The sequence below is a fragment of the Urtica dioica genome, chromosome 10 (genome assembly GCF_054948205.1).
Source record: "Urtica dioica subsp. dioica isolate 48M chromosome 10, U.dioica_male_clone48M_v1_H2, whole genome shotgun sequence".
Lineage (NCBI taxonomy): Eukaryota > Viridiplantae > Streptophyta > Magnoliopsida > Rosales > Urticaceae > Urtica > Urtica dioica.
In genome coordinates, this window is record NC_142765.1 from 1,851,464 (window position 1) to 1,866,983 (window position 15,520).

Genomic DNA, 15,520 nt, shown 5'->3' on the forward strand with positions numbered 1-15,520 from the left:
TATGACAGTATTCATAGAGTAACTAATATGATTCCAAAGTGGCCTTTTTTAACAAGTTCTTATGGAAATTTTTTTATTTTATTTTATAGAACTATAAATTACAAGCAATAAAAAAAAATGAAAGACTCACCAGGGAGCTGTTATGCTGAAGAAAAGTACTATATTTGTGAATTGTGAGCAGAAAGTATCGCAGTGGAGGAGGTTAACAAAGACTATAAAGAACCTCATAGCAATTGAAAGAGCGTTGATTCTTATTTGCTATTTTTTTCTTTTCTTTTCTTTTCCTTGTACCACGCGGAAAGTGAAACAATAATTAGTGGGACTGTGACAGAGAGAAAGATGAGATACCAATTATTTTCATTCTCTTTTTATTTGTTTATTATTAAAGAAAGCATGCAGACAGACGGTTTCACATGAGAGGTTTGATTATAAATATTATAGAAATAGGTACACTAATACACCGTTATATGATGATAATTCCATGAATACCTTGTATTTTGGAACCTTTCATATATATATATATATATATATATATATATATATATATATATATCTCATTTTCTAATTTTCAGCTAATTTATCCTTATTTTAAATAAAATTTGTAAACAGATAAACAAACTAAACGAAACTTTAAATAGAAAAAAAAAACCAAATATTATTTATAAACAAGTAATAAAATTAGGATTTTATTATGAAATAAAAGCAAAAAAATGATATATATATATATATATATATATATGGAGAGAGAGTAGAGAGAGAGGGAGAAAAAATTAAGTTTGAAAGAAAGATACGGAACTTCCTCAATATGGGATCCTTTTTCCTATTTTGTCTTTTGCTTTCACAAGGAAACAAGGTGCCGTTTAGTTTAGTCTTTTAAAATTTTCTTTTGTTTTTAAATTTTGTTTTCAGATTCTAATTTTAAATTAAAAAACAGATTTAGAATTAAGTTTAAAAATATTTTAAAATATTTTTTGGTTATGTTTTACATTCAATTCTTTTAGAATTTAATTTAAAATGTAAGAGAGATAAAATAGAAAATAATTGTTCATTGTTTTATGGTTTCTAAACAAAGTTCAAAGAAAAAGAAACATGATTCTAAATTTGTTTTCTATGTACTATAACTAAACATGTTTTCTAAAAGTGTTTTTTAGAATTTAGAATTTGAAACAGGAAACAATATTTGATTATCATATAACTAGTGGGTAGTGGCCAGGAAAGCGATAAAGATGACACCAATTACTTTCGTTGTTTTAAAAAAGAAAATTGCACATAATTTTAAAAGTGGAGTTTTTGCACATAGTTTTAAAAGTGGAGTTCTAAAATAAGAAAATTGTACATAGTTTTCGTTAGGGGAGTTTTTGTTCGATTTTGATACATAAAGAAAATTGCACATAGTTTTTGTTAACGAAAAAGTGGAAGGCGGATAATACACAAGAACTAAATGTAGGGCTGAAACCGGTTTGATTCCGTTCTGTTTTGGTCCATTTTATTAATCGGAACCGAATTATCGATTTTAAAATTTTTAGACCAATAATCAGACTGAGTTGGTCTGAAATCGAAATTCGGTTATCAGAATTTTCAGTTAACCGAATTAAGAAAACCGATATCTAGTTTGAAAATCGAATTTCAAAAGTGGTTATCCAGGTTTGAAACTGGTTATCCAAAAAATCGGTTATCCGATTTCACAACCGGTTATCCGGTTCAAACCAAATTTTTTTCTTACAATTTTGTATTAATTTAGAAATAAAAAATAAAAAATGATTAATTAAGTTTCAAAATTGTTTTAATAAAGGTCAGATATAGGATCCATATATGATATAACAACGTTGTTCCTCAGAAGATGATTTGTGAAGGCTTTTCCAAAATATTAAAAAATAAAACCAGAAAAAGAATGTCATAGCTGGTGAACCTGTGAATAAAGTAAGTATCGTAGTGGAAGAGGTCAGTCAACAAAGGTGTGACCAATTAAACGAGTTTTGCTTTTTTTTACTTTTCATTCATAGGAGTCAGTCAACAAAGGTGTGACCAATTAAACGAGTTTTGCTTTTTTTTTTTTTTTTTTACTTTTCCTTCATAGGAGTCCTTTTTTTGGATAGTGGGAGAGAGACAGAACCATTTAATTTCAATGTCTAAATCAAATACACAAAGGCTATACATGAGCGGTTTGATTTTTTATACGTCAACCATATTACATTCACATATAACTGGAAAATGTATAAAATAATTAGTAGAGGAACTTCTGTTTAAAGTGTACAAATATATGCACCAGTACTAAAAAAAAAAGATATAAACGAATCACATGAACATGAAAATGAAATGATTTTAATAGTGATGACTATGATACACTTTGAGAGGACCACGCTTGATAGCGTTGAGCAATGATTAATAGTGATGGCTATCAAGTGATACACCAATTGGTAAACCGAAATTATTTTAATATTGATAATGAGTTCTGTTAATGTTGTGTGTGAAGCCCAATGAAGACCGGTGAAGGTCCAAGCCCGATGCGTAGGATTGACTGGACGGCGGTAATTTCAGGTGAGGAAGTAAGTCATACGACTTGTCGTATATCTCAACTAATGACATGCCGAGATAAGCCAGCCACCGTAAGATCCTAGCAAATCCAACGGCTCTCAACATGATGCAGAATATATAAAGGCTTGGAGCTTCGTGTGTTAAGGCCTCATTACAATTCTCGAGTGTTAGAGTTTCTATCTTCTTCTTCTTGATAATCTCTCTGTACCAATTCTTGAGTGACTCAGTGATCGTCTTGATCAGTGTTTGTGTGAGGAATCGGTATTAGGTTTCTCTGTTAGAACAACCGAGTTATTCTGTGATTGATTTGGGTGGTGAGTGATTTTCTGTGAGGGTGAGAAGGTTTTGAGGGTGTTATCGATCTGAATAGTGCGAGAGCTTCTCCTGTGGAGCTCAACGGGGATTAACCAAGTTTTTTGGTGAACCTCGGTAAAAATTTGTGTCGTGGTTTGGTTGATCTATCGGATTCGCACGACAGTCTCATCGGGAATCCACAACAGTTAACAAATCTGTGTCGTGGCATGTGATTTTTTTATTTTAAATTTTTAAAAATTTAAAACATGTTACATTATAAAAAAAATGTTCGATTCCAAGTTCGAGTTACGCGAATAAGTAGCAAAATTAAAAAAAAAAAAAAACAAAACAAAACAAAAATTACAGGGCTTTGGTAGTTACCAAAACGTATAAAGGGAGTTGTATATATAGAGAGAGAGGCAAAAATTGAAGTCATGTTATTCAAAATTTTAATATCCATATAATTTGAAAGCACAAACATCCTACAGTATAAACCCAATAAATGACAAAAGGTGGCAGCTCAGTAAAACATTATATGAACTGAAGAAAAAAAAAAGGAAAAGATAGAAAAAGAGAACTATCTTTAATGCTACAAACATAAAATGAGAAGAGTGAGTAATAATAGTCTTATCACTGCCCTCACTAAGTGTTCTTGATCTCTTAAAAAAAACAAAAAAACTCGCTAATTGTCGATCGAAACCAAATTTAAGGCACAATGACAGAATCATAGACCCGTTGATGATGAGATCTGGCTGGCCAAGGCATCTTTTTGTGTACAAAGAAGAAACGGCAATGTGAAAAAAACGATACATTAAAAGAGTTCCCGAACCAGAAAAATCAAACCAAATGGGATTTTCTTTTCCGTCATAACTTATCTCACACTCTGCCTTGTCTTGATCATGCGCTTCAGAGTCGCTAGCCAGAAGTTGCACTCGTCCCACTCGCTGGTTGTAAGATGTACCTATGATTTTTTTATTTTTTATTTTTTCAAAAAAAAAAAAGAAAAAGAAAAGTAAACACCAACGAGTAAAGAAAAGCATTACGTGCAATTCCTCGGAAGTCAAAATTAGTGTACCTGGATTTGCAGTGCGGAACTGAAGTCGCCGGCATCGAGAGCCTGGCAGAGCCGAACAAGCTTATCAGCGGCGTTCTTAGATATGTCGCCACCGTTGAGCTTTGCAAATAATGCACCGATTTTCCTAGAGTTGTCTTCTATTTCTCGCTTCTTGCCCGGGTTTGCCCGGGGACCGCCCAACGCGTCCGATGTCTCATTGAAGAGTCTCGTCAAGGTTGCAATGACGGGCTTTTGATGGGCTGTAAAAGTCAATACGGAGCATCAGAGAGACCAAACATGAAACCATTTAGAGTTTGACCAGCCCTTTTAAAAAATATACGAACCTCCGAATTCCATCAACATAAAAAGACAAGGCAGTACAAGATAAACAGCTAAACCCAAACTAATTCCAACCCTTTTAAAAAGAGAAAGAAAGTAAATGATGACCTGGCACGTTTGAGGTGTCGGCGGTCTGGACAGTGGGCGGCGGAGCTGCAGGTGCGGGGGCGGGTTGCTGCACCGGCGCCGCGTGAGCGGGGCTCTGTGGCTGCATCGCCACGGGTCCCGGGTGGCTGACCGGAGCGAAATCCCTTTGTGCGTATTGAGGTACGGCGGGCCCAGAAACGGGCCTCTGTAGTGACTGAGGAGGACCGGATGGCTGAAACCCGGAGTTTGGAGGTCCCTGAAATAGAAAGAAAAAAAAAAGGTGAGATATTTATAACATGATATGACAAGACAAGATAGTTGGGTACTCGGGAGATTCTTATCACATAGGTATCGACTCTTTTATAATAAATGAAAAATAAACGAGTATTTAGAGAGAGAGCACTTACTGGGTACAACTGAGAAGCCAGTGTAGTAGTGGGTTGCTGATATTGGTCCACATTTTTTAGCGTAACAGGAGTTGAAGGATTGAATGAAACCATGGGAGGAGGCTGAGATTGAGTGTGATGTGCGGAGAAGTTATCCTAGTAGACAAGGAAGATAAATAAAATAAAAATAAAAACAAAAACAGGAACATTACATGATATCTACAACATTCTGTGAGCGAAAACAATGAAACATGGCAGCATCTTTTTCTTGAAATTGGAAAGGATTATAACAAAGTACAAAACCAAATTATAAAACTGAAATATCAGAATAATGGTAGCACAAATATGCAGATCTTTTTAACTTGTACAGGGATAAAATACCCTACAGAACAGAATTAAGCCGAAATACCTTAGGCAGATGATGTGCCGGTGGCTGTGGAACAAACATTGAAGTTTGCTGAGAGACCTTAGGAACAAATCCTGACTGAGAGCTCTGAGCAGCATAATTTGTCTGGGTGGCCGGTGTAGCATAACCTGTCTGATACCCCGAAGCAGCATAACCCGACTGAGAAGTATAATTTGGCGGAGCAACATATGCCCTATCATATTGAGACATCACGGCTTGTCCGTTGTTTGCAGAATATTGATTGGGTGCGTTGGTTGCAGAATATGGACTTGGTGCGTTGCTTGCAGAATATGGATTGGGTGCAACTTGTAACTGAGATGACTATAAGTTACCCATACACATACAAAATGGAAATTAGGGAGAATATTTAGGATTAAATGGAATATAACAGCAGAACAGGCAAGAAAGCCACCAGCACTGCCGACATACAAAAGAAGAAATAGAGAAACCTGGTAATTTTGTTGGCCATCGGTGTATGCAGGTCCACTTGATGCGCTGGGCTCAACAACTTTTTCTGCAAGAATTACTATACGGGTAAGATAGACCATGGCTGTAAACAGCCTCGAATTTTTAGTTAAGAAGAGTATAAAAAATAAAAGAAATGAAAACTTAGTTTGCAAGAACCATGGAGGAACCAAAGGACTTAATCAAGTAAAACTGTAGGCCAATCCTAACGTCATGAATCAGCCGTACATACCAGCTTCTGCACATTGAGAAATACGTTCTCTTAAGATTTCAAGCTCTGGTGTCAGTTCTTCAAACCCAAAAAGTTTAAGGTATTCCATTGCTGTAGTTAGAAGCCCTTGACTTGCTAAGATTTCTGCATATTTCTCAACAAGCTTGCACAAAGATGCACTGAATCGTTTTTGTCCTGATGCCATTGCAAGGACAATAGTCTTCTCCATCAAGTCCTAATACACGAAGTTAATCATCAGCCAACGTTCTAGTCAAAATTATACATGAGACGTAAGAGGTTGGCTCAGTCGTAAGTAGCTCAACCCACCAAAAAAATTGTGGGTTCAATCATTATAGTCTCTATTTATAAAGCTGAGAGAGAGAGAGAGAGATGTTCAGATGCATTATCAAATCTTCAACCATACCTGAAGACGGTCCACGTAGGATTTCTCATTATCACTTGTCAAACTTCTTGACCAAATCTCAACTGTCTTGTCAATATTTCCCGCGCATATATAACAAATAGTTGCTGCCAGGGAATTACCAGAAGCAGTGAGTTTAGAAGCTAGAGCGTCACAAAGCTCGGTCCATTGCTCTGTTGATGCAAACTGTTGTTCCATGATGAAGACAGGAATGCGATCCATTAGTAAAATTTCCTTTATATAAGCCGCATAAACGTATTCAATTGTTGGTAGTCATGGCTGCAAGAATGCCATTAAATTTATAAACTTACACTGCAGAGTAGAGCAAGAGTTTCTTTCCAAAACTTGAGGGGTCTGGTGTTCACAAGACTCAAGAGATCATTGCTCACCATTGCAGCAACAACCTGCATAATCGGGCGATGAGGAGATCAGAATAAATACGATAACATCCTAGACACTTGATTCAAATACACTCGTGTTCAGATCTTTATGAAACATACTCATTAATCAAATCAAGAGCTAACCAATTTTTAAAGTATAATTATGGAAAATAATCTACCTTAAGGTAAGGAGATCTGCTACTCTTCAAGTACCGATCCCGTGTGCTCTGCCACAAGGAATCACCGCCAGCGTGTGCTATGACCAAAGCATCAGCCATTTTATCAGCAGATATGCACTTTTCAACAGCCCCCTTATAGTCTCCAATAACCAACGCATGTTGAACACATTCATCAAATGTGGGATCATCACTCTCTTCCACTTCCTCTGATTCTTGAGGCACTTGTTCGGCCCCGAGAAGAGTGTCAACTTCAAACTTATCTCCAGAGGCCGCCGCTGCCAATGGGGTATCAGCTTTAGGGCTCGGAAGATTGTTGAAGAAATCTTCCCCGTTATCAGTAGGGAAGCCAGCGGCTTCAAATCCACCGAATCCAGCATTATCCGCCGCAGTTTCCTCAACTACGAGAGCTTCTGTTTCTTTAGACAGATCTTCAACCTCGGTTTTTTCTACCTCGGGCACGGTGAAGCCAAGGTGAGTTACTAGGTTCGACCTCGCAGTCCCATCATCTTCAAACATAACCTTTAACACGCCCCACGTTTCTTTATCTGCTTCAGATCTGTAGACAATACGAGATGAATAAGAAAGCATCTACATAAGCTGACAATGGATAATTTGCACGTATTTGCAGAGAAAACTTAAAGAGATCAATATTCGGACAGGAAATCTTACTCAGACTCTTGCAATTTCTTCTCACATAAGGTCCTCAGTAGAGACCTTTCTCCATTCTGTATCGCAGCATCAAATTCCGATGTACGACTAACCAAACTCTGCTCCGTGACTACGTTGTGTACATAAACCTGCATAATAGCAGTCACTTAGCATAAAGTTCTATAATATTAGACATGAACGGAACCAGTAAAACGCATACCTCTGAGCCAGATGGCTTTCCATCAACATACGGCTTAGGGTTAAATGCTACAAGCTTTCCCCCAAAGCCAAAAGATACACCCACCGGCCGCTTGTACCATTTTGGAGCTTTCAGGTTTGCTGTGGAGAGATGATAAACGTTGTAAATATACCTCACAAAAATAAGTTGTAAAATAGACAATTAAGGTGCTTTATAGCGATTATAAAACAAAACAAAAAAGCATTATAGTTACTATTCGTGGACTAAGTTCTGGATTACCTGAACCAAAATCACCCTCAGTACCGTATCTACTGCAACCCTGTAGGAAATTAAACAAGCCAATCATAAGTCAGAAGAAACATACATGAATTGATAAAGAAGACTACTGCAACAAAGAGATGTCGCATATAAGCATATTTAATGTGCATATATAGTAAGAAAACTGATTGAGACTGATAATCAATTATCAAATATTGTACCTCGATGTTATAAATTCCAATTTTTCCATCAAATGAAGAAGCTGATATGACTCCAGGTATTTTGGGATACCAATGCACATCAAAATTCCAATTGGTGCTAGCTGGCAACTCACTTACGATCTAAAATTTAAAAAAAAATAAATAAATAAATTGTGTGTAAGAACCTGTTGAGAAGTAAAGCTAGAAAAATGAATAGTGTGGGGATGAATTGGGGATCACATCTTTGGCATGGGAGTAACAGAGGAAAGATATTAAGAATCAATTACCTTTCCGGTATCTGTGTCCCAGCATATAGTTCGGTTATCTTTGGCACATGTAAGCAAATACGAGCTGTCATTAGGGCACCATGACATAGCAATCACACCTGGTACAAACACACACAACTCGCTAACGTGAATCAAAGTACTTGCTGGAAGTCAAAGGATCCAAAAAAATATTAGTCTTCATAAACTTTATTACCTTTAGTATGCCCTACAAACTCTCTCACCGGTTTCATTATATTCCTCATGTCCCAAAGCTGTGCATGGGACAGACACTTTTATTAATAAGGGAAAAATAATAATAAGAAAAACTAAATGCCAGATGAATTTTTACCTTAAAAGCTGGATAATTATCATCATCTGATGCAACAACAAGCTGAGTAGCAAAATCAGGATGCCATTGCAGTACTGAACATCGACTTTTGACTGAATCGGAGAAGCTGCCAAGTGACAGAAATTATCAGGATTACAGAAAGTTTATCCCATACATTTTATATGGCTAACAAATGAACTGATCAGTAGACTGCAATAAATAAATAAATAAATAATGACCTTATCACGGGTTTTTGCTTCTTCAGGTCCCAAACCACTAAAAAAAAGACATGTAAGTTACAAATTTTCACACATATATACTTTGATAAAAGCTAAATATTGCAGCAAATGGAATCATTTCTCACCTGTTGTTCCGTTATACGAAGTGGATGCCAATATGTGTTGAACCTTACTATTCCATGATAAATATGAGATCTCACCCTGAGCAGCAGAACCAGTACCCTGCTTGTCGAAGCTTGCACTAAGTTAGATATCTATTTAAACGTAATCTAAAGGTGAGTGGTGATGCCTTAGAGATGTGGGAGTATAGAGAGATATCTAAGTAATGGATCTTTCTTAGCCAGAATACTGGAAAATATCCATTATAGCATGCAATTAATTTCTTAATTTACAGCGTGCAATTCGTAAGTGGTGGAATGAGGCTAAAATAACAACAGACCTTCAGAGGCGGAAATTGAGAAGGCTCTGCTGGGTTGGCCAAATCCCAAATGCAAATCTCGCCCTCGTCGGCACCGGATGCAAGAAGGTTTGGGGCAATTCCATTAAATTCAAGACCCCGGACCTGTGTTCGGACATAAAAAATATAAACATACAACATTAACATTAGATCTCCCGATTTCTGGAAATTCCGTCGAGAAGAAGCACTTGTTAAAGAAGTTAGATACTTACAGGCCCCTTATGCCTTGAGAGATGTCCAACAATAGCATTTTCACTCGTCTCGGAACTGAAATGAAATATAGCAGATATGAGAAGGACGTACATGGACTTCGAATGATTGATCACAGAACACTAAACAAGAATTTTCCCAAATCAGAACACCAACTACAATTTCTATTGATGTTTTTTTATAAAAGGGGCCGGGAGAAAATAAGATCAACCTAGGTAAAGATTGATGACTTAGATCAGAAATTATCCAAGTCAAGATTCATTCCAACAAAGACATGCTCACAAAACAAAGTTGGAACAAAAAGATTAACTAACAAAAACAACTAGGTAAAAGCAAGTTTTTATTTTTATAGCCATAACTTCGCAATTTTCATCTTATTTTCTCGGTGTCTCCGAAGAGACTTGCAATTTCATCTTTAGAAAAATAAAAAAAATAAAAACTTATTTTCATTCCCTGACTAGGCCTTCACAGTGATCAGATGTAAGTTAACCAATCGAAAAATAGATCAATAATCCACAGTCCTAATCGCATTCCGGTACCAAAAATTCATTCTGTTGCAAATCCATGATACCACATTTTCTCAAGACCAGAACACAAGCCACAATGTCAACCATCCACAAACACTTCAGCTTCAAAAAAATGCAATCCGTTTCACTCAAATTGATTTGACCGAAAGAAAAATCAAATCACCGGAAATGCTAATTCCATTCTAGTGCAAAAAAATCCACTGAAATCCTAAATCAATGTCCCTACATTTGCTAAAATTCCAAGATTTTCCACAATTCAATTGTATGAACATAAAATTCATTAAAAAAAATGAACAAGAATCCGATTCTATTTACCGGATCATAGGGATCGGATTCAATAAATAAATGCTTCCATCGACTTGACCACCGGCGATGAGGCCGAGCCCGAAATTCTCGCTCCCAGGGTCGGTCGACTTTGACCATGACATCCGATTGAAACGCTCGGGACTCGGAAACTCTCCGACCACCGGTAATTCCCGATCGTCGGACTGGAAATCGAGCTTGAAGATCTCGACGCTCGCGGCGGAGCTGAACGCCAGATCCACCGCTCCGGCCATCGTTCCAGTCGCCATATACGGCGCGTCCGGCGCAAGCGCCACCGACGCCGATCGATTCACGCTCTTCAAGCACGCCATAGCCACAGTGGACCTTCAATCAAAACACGATTGTGTTTGGAAATTGGATCCGATGGAGACAAGAATTAGGGCTTTTGTTGAGAGAAATGAGAAGGATTTAAGGATTATGATTTCGGAAACAAGATCTGATCTGCGCGAATTAAAGAAAACTAATAAATAAATTTTTTAAAAAAAATATACACTCGTTTCTTTCTTTTCTTTCTTTTCTTTCCTTCTCGCTAACTATTTCTGAGAGTGTTCGTGTGATGTTTGGTTGATTTTGGCGATTTTATTTTTGGGGTTAGCATTTCTTTTTAGCCACTAATTTTAAGAAAATACTTTTTCTAGCCCCTTATCTTTCTTAGAATTTCTTTAACACCGCACTAGTTTCCAAATTAGTTTGTTCTTGTCCCTTTTATTTTATATGGACAATTTTCAAACATTAATTTCAATACCACGTGTCTATTTCCACTGGCCCGAATAATAAAATTAATATTATAAATAGTTAATTTTTATTTTATTTTAGTTCTATCTTCTATCCAATTAACAAATAAGTTTGTAATAAGTAACATTACTTTTTATCTTATTATTTTAATTATTATTATAGTACACACCACCGTCTACCTCTTCTATATCTCTACCTCTTATTTATAAATTTAAATTCAAATCGAAATCACAAACTCATTATATACATATGCATACATAAAGAGACTACAGTATAAAAAAAATAGAAATAAAAATCCTTAAGATTAGTCATTCCTCTTAGAAACAGAGGTTCTCTTGTGCGTTGTTGTTCTTCGAAACGACATCAGTTGGGCCGTCGTTTTTTGTTCACGGTCCACGTGGATTGTGTTTTGCGTCAATTACCTGTAAATATTATGCTGTGATCCAATAAATTTATGACACGTGTACCACAAAAAATATGTTTAATTTCCATCTTTTATCTACAAAATAGAAATTCTCTTTATTCATACCACTTTGACCCCAAAACTTGGGCTGAATTCAAATTCCACACTTGACTTTCAAGATATCACAAACAAATCTTTTAGTACACCTTTAATTTTACCTAACCCCGTGAGTTGTGTGGTACCCTAGTTTTTATTATAAGCATGTAAAATTCAAGTACGTAGCAGCAGGAGAAAAAAAATGAAAAATAAAATTTTGAATAAATTGATTTAAATTTAAAACAAAAAAAAAGTATAAAAAAAACATATTCTATCAACTTAAACATATTTAGTTTGATGTTTGTTCATATGAACACCAATAAATATTGAAGTTGTGTGAGTAAATGTTGAGATAGGCGAAAAATTGGAATTTGTTGAGAATTTATATACATTTTTTTTGTTAAAAGCATCACTCTCGACTTAACGCCCATCACCGACTAGTAAATTTGACTATTACTTCATTGAATATGACTATGTATCAATCACGTTTGACTCTCATCAGCGTGACTCATCTTCGAGTAATATATTATCGACACAATTGTGTCCGCATTATTATGTCATTCGGCTCTAATAGATCATTTATCAACACATTTTTGAAACTTTTTGATCATTTGGTGAATGAGCTCATGGCTATTCAAAATGCTCTTCATTTTTTTTTTTTTGAAACTCAATGACTTCTAGCATATCACTACTTAATCAAAGTGCCACCAAGCTCTCATTGTCATCTCCACCGAATTATACGATCGCTGTGAATTCCTTTGCTAATGATATTTGTTAGCTCCTCCACAAAATTAGCAATGGTTCTTATCACTTTACTATCGCAAGGGGAAAATGGTGGCTCATACGATCGTAGCTTCTCATATCTTTTTTTTTTAAAAAGGAAGTCACTGTGACTAATTCATAAAGGGCATAGCAGTCAAAATTGTTTCCCACTGAATGGAGGAACAGAGTCAATCCATATAGAGTGGGCATTAAAATTTAATGCATATTTGGCTAAAAGGTGGGCTGCCAAGTTACATGTTCTGGGAATATGAATAACAAAGAACGAGCTAAAAGTGGAGGCCACTGCAGTAATGTCGCCGAGGATTCGGCCGACCTCAGTCATCAGCAGGGAGTTGGATCGGAGGAGCTTCGGGAGGGTCTCGCAGTCGGTCTAAACCAGTAGATCCAAAATCCCAAGAGATTGGGCTGTTAAGACGCTGAATTTGATGGCTAGAGCTTCCGCTAGAGTAGGACTGAAAGCAGCGTTGCTCGGAGCGATGAACGAGCCGCGAACAGTCCCTTCGGAGGAGCGGAAGATTCCGCTGAGACCACAATGATTTCCATCGGAGGAGAAGGCGGCATCGGTAGAGAGTGTCGTAATATTCAGACCCGGTGGGGGCCATCGGGTAGGCTGAAGCTGACGAGGAGTCTGTTGGGAAGGACCAGCGATCGCGCACTCGCGGTGCTTGTTGCTTATTAAAAATCAACAAAACTCAAACATTTACACATCAAACATTGAATGTGTCCCCAAATCAAACCAATTCAAGATCAAATGTGTCACGAAATCAACTAATTCATGATCGATTTGGTAACAAATATGTTAATATTTGAGTTGTGATTAATTTTTAATAATTGTCAAACAAATAATATTATTGCTTTTAATTTCTCATCATTTTAATCTTTTGATTTTCAATTAAAGGTTATCCCTTTGAACTTTAATGCATGAATTGCCATCTTTTTGTTAGGTGGAAAATAATTGTGATGTACTGGCTTCATCATGTAGATATAATACAATATTATATTCACATGTTTGTCGCATCACAAGATTCAAATATATATACACAGACACAGTTTGACAGTTCACACACAGACGTTTATTATACAGAGATCACACACGGAAACGAAAGAAGAAAGCAAATATCGATCAAAAAAAAAAAAAAAAAGAAGAAAGCAAAAATGGCAGCTTCGTCCACAGATTACCCTCACCCGTACGTTCCGAAAGACTTGAAGCTCGACGGCTATGTTCCGATCGCGCTTCAACAATCCACCATCGTCGGAATCTACCTCGGAGTCTCTCTCCTCGTCGTCACTCTCGTCTGGATCTTCTCCGGTACAAAACCTTAACTCTTCTCGATCGAAAAACCAATTCCCAATTTCGGAGCTCGATTTGACTTCCGATTTCGACGAATTCAGGTAGATCGGCGAAGAAGACGTTGAAGCTGGACAGATTGTTGATGTGTTGGTGGGCTTTCACTGGACTCACTCACATGATTCTCGAAGGCTACTTCGCTTTCTCTCCGGAGTTCTACAAGGACAAGTCTGCTTTCTTCTTGGCCGAAGTCTGTGAGTCTCTCGTTCTTCGAGCCCAAGACAATTCCTCATCTTTGTATTTAGGCAATTGAGTTTTTTTTTCCCTTTTTTTTTGCAGGGAAAGAGTACAGCAAAGGAGATTCGAGATACGCGGCTAGGGCTTCGGACATTGTAGCCGTCGAAGGAATCACCGCTGTTTTGGAAGGACCGGCTTGCCTTCTAGCAATGTAAGGAAGGTTTACACTTTACTTTAATGGCGACTGAGTAGAATAGAGGTCAGAGAATCTGATTCGAATTTTTTTTTTGGTTTTTATTAGAAATGACACGTGATTAACACATAGATGATTTGATTCTACCTGGATCCACTGTTCATATATAATGGGATCTCATCATTATAGTCTGCTCTGTAGTTGATTATGCCTCCTGATTTGTGAGATCTACTACCAAGAAAACGTTTGGAACTAAGGAAAATTCGAGTGAAATAAAATTCGCTATATAATGTTTGTGAAGATAGTGAGTTTATAATGATAATCGAAGTAAATATCCACGTATATGTGTCTATTTTCTCAACTTTTTTTTTTTTTTCCAACTTTCAAACACAGTAAATCATTTATATCATTTTATTTTGTTCCTCAAGGAAGATAAATTCAAATAGAATCTCTAGGTTCAAATATATTAAAGTCAGCTCTTGTCGATTCGTTGTTATTGACAGATACGCGATCGGGGCAAGGAAGTCGTACAGGCACATATTGCAGTTTGCGATATCGCTGGGACAGCTCTACGGAACGTTCGTGTATTTCATAACGGCGTTCTTGGACGGAGACAATTTCGCTGCCACGCCTTTCCACTACTATGCCTACTATGTGGTCGCCAACGTTTGGTGGATCATAATCCCGAGCCTCATTATCATCCGTTGCTGGAACAAGATCTGCTCCGCCGTTGAGGCCTCTCAGAGCCAGAGCCAGAGCCAGACTCAGAAGAAGAAGACCAAAGCTCGTTGAGCCCAAACCTTACAAAAAGATGGCAGCATATCGCTTTGTTTCTTTTTTTTCTTTTTTTTATTTAAAAAACTTGACAATTTTCATGTAACAATTTGAGAGAACAGTTTTGGTTGTGTTTGTGTTATTGGTGGCGTGGTCGTCTTTGTTGTGGGGGTTGATTCAATAAGAGAGAGTGAGTGGGAAGATTTAGCCTCTCTCTCTCTCTCTCTCTCTCTCTCTCTCTCTCTCTCTCTCTCTCTCTCTCTCAATTTTTTGGTTTTATAGAAGGTATTTTCTTACAAAGAGGCTTAGAATTGGTTCCTTACTTTTTGAAAATATTGAGCCAAAAGAAGACTTTTTGGTTTGAAGTCTCTATTTGATTTACAACTTATTTAAGTTTACAAGTGGAATACTCTCACTCTCTCTCTCTCTCTCTCTCTCTCTCTCAATTTTCTGGTTTAATAGAAGTATTTTCTCACAAAGAGGATAAAGAGGCTAATTGCCAATTGGTTTCCTAAGTTTTGAAAATATTGAGCAAGAAGACTTTCTAGTTTTAAAGTCTTGGTTTGACTATGGAACTATTTTCAAATTACAACCAAGA

At 36.9% G+C, this 15,520-nt stretch overlaps 2 protein-coding genes across 3 annotated transcripts; one reads left to right on the forward strand and one right to left on the reverse strand.

Moving 5' to 3' along the window:
• Positions 1-3,247: 3,247 nt before the first annotated feature.
• LOC149382940 (transducin family protein / WD-40 repeat family protein) lies at positions 3,248-10,993 on the reverse strand. Its single transcript, XM_089628376.1, has 22 exons — positions 10,405-10,993; positions 9,565-9,619; positions 9,335-9,457; positions 9,021-9,117; positions 8,896-8,932; positions 8,678-8,783; positions 8,543-8,600; positions 8,350-8,447; positions 8,084-8,203; positions 7,884-7,923; positions 7,626-7,744; positions 7,427-7,554; positions 6,758-7,313; positions 6,510-6,602; positions 6,202-6,384; positions 5,799-6,012; positions 5,551-5,615; positions 5,105-5,422; positions 4,717-4,851; positions 4,331-4,565; positions 3,905-4,143; positions 3,248-3,790 (listed from the first exon to the last, which is right to left on the reverse strand). The coding sequence occupies exons 1-22, from the start codon at positions 10,722-10,724 to the stop codon at positions 3,701-3,703; spliced, it is 3,429 nt and encodes a 1,142-aa protein (XP_089484502.1). The 5' UTR covers positions 10,725-10,993; the 3' UTR covers positions 3,248-3,700.
• Positions 10,994-13,392: 2,399 nt separating this feature from the next.
• On the forward strand, positions 13,393-15,287 carry HYD1 (C-8,7 sterol isomerase). 2 transcript variants are annotated; one of them, XM_089628426.1, is made up of 5 exons: positions 13,393-13,532; positions 13,570-13,739; positions 13,823-13,972; positions 14,058-14,166; positions 14,652-15,287. In XM_089628426.1, the coding sequence occupies exons 2-5, from the start codon at positions 13,586-13,588 to the stop codon at positions 14,938-14,940; spliced, it is 702 nt and encodes a 233-aa protein (XP_089484552.1). In that variant the 5' UTR covers positions 13,393-13,532; positions 13,570-13,585; the 3' UTR covers positions 14,941-15,287. The 2 variants fall into 2 exon arrangements, with proteins under 2 accessions (XP_089484552.1, XP_089484551.1); XM_089628425.1 differs by having other exon boundaries at positions 13,393-13,739.
• Positions 15,288-15,520: the final 233 nt, after the last annotated feature.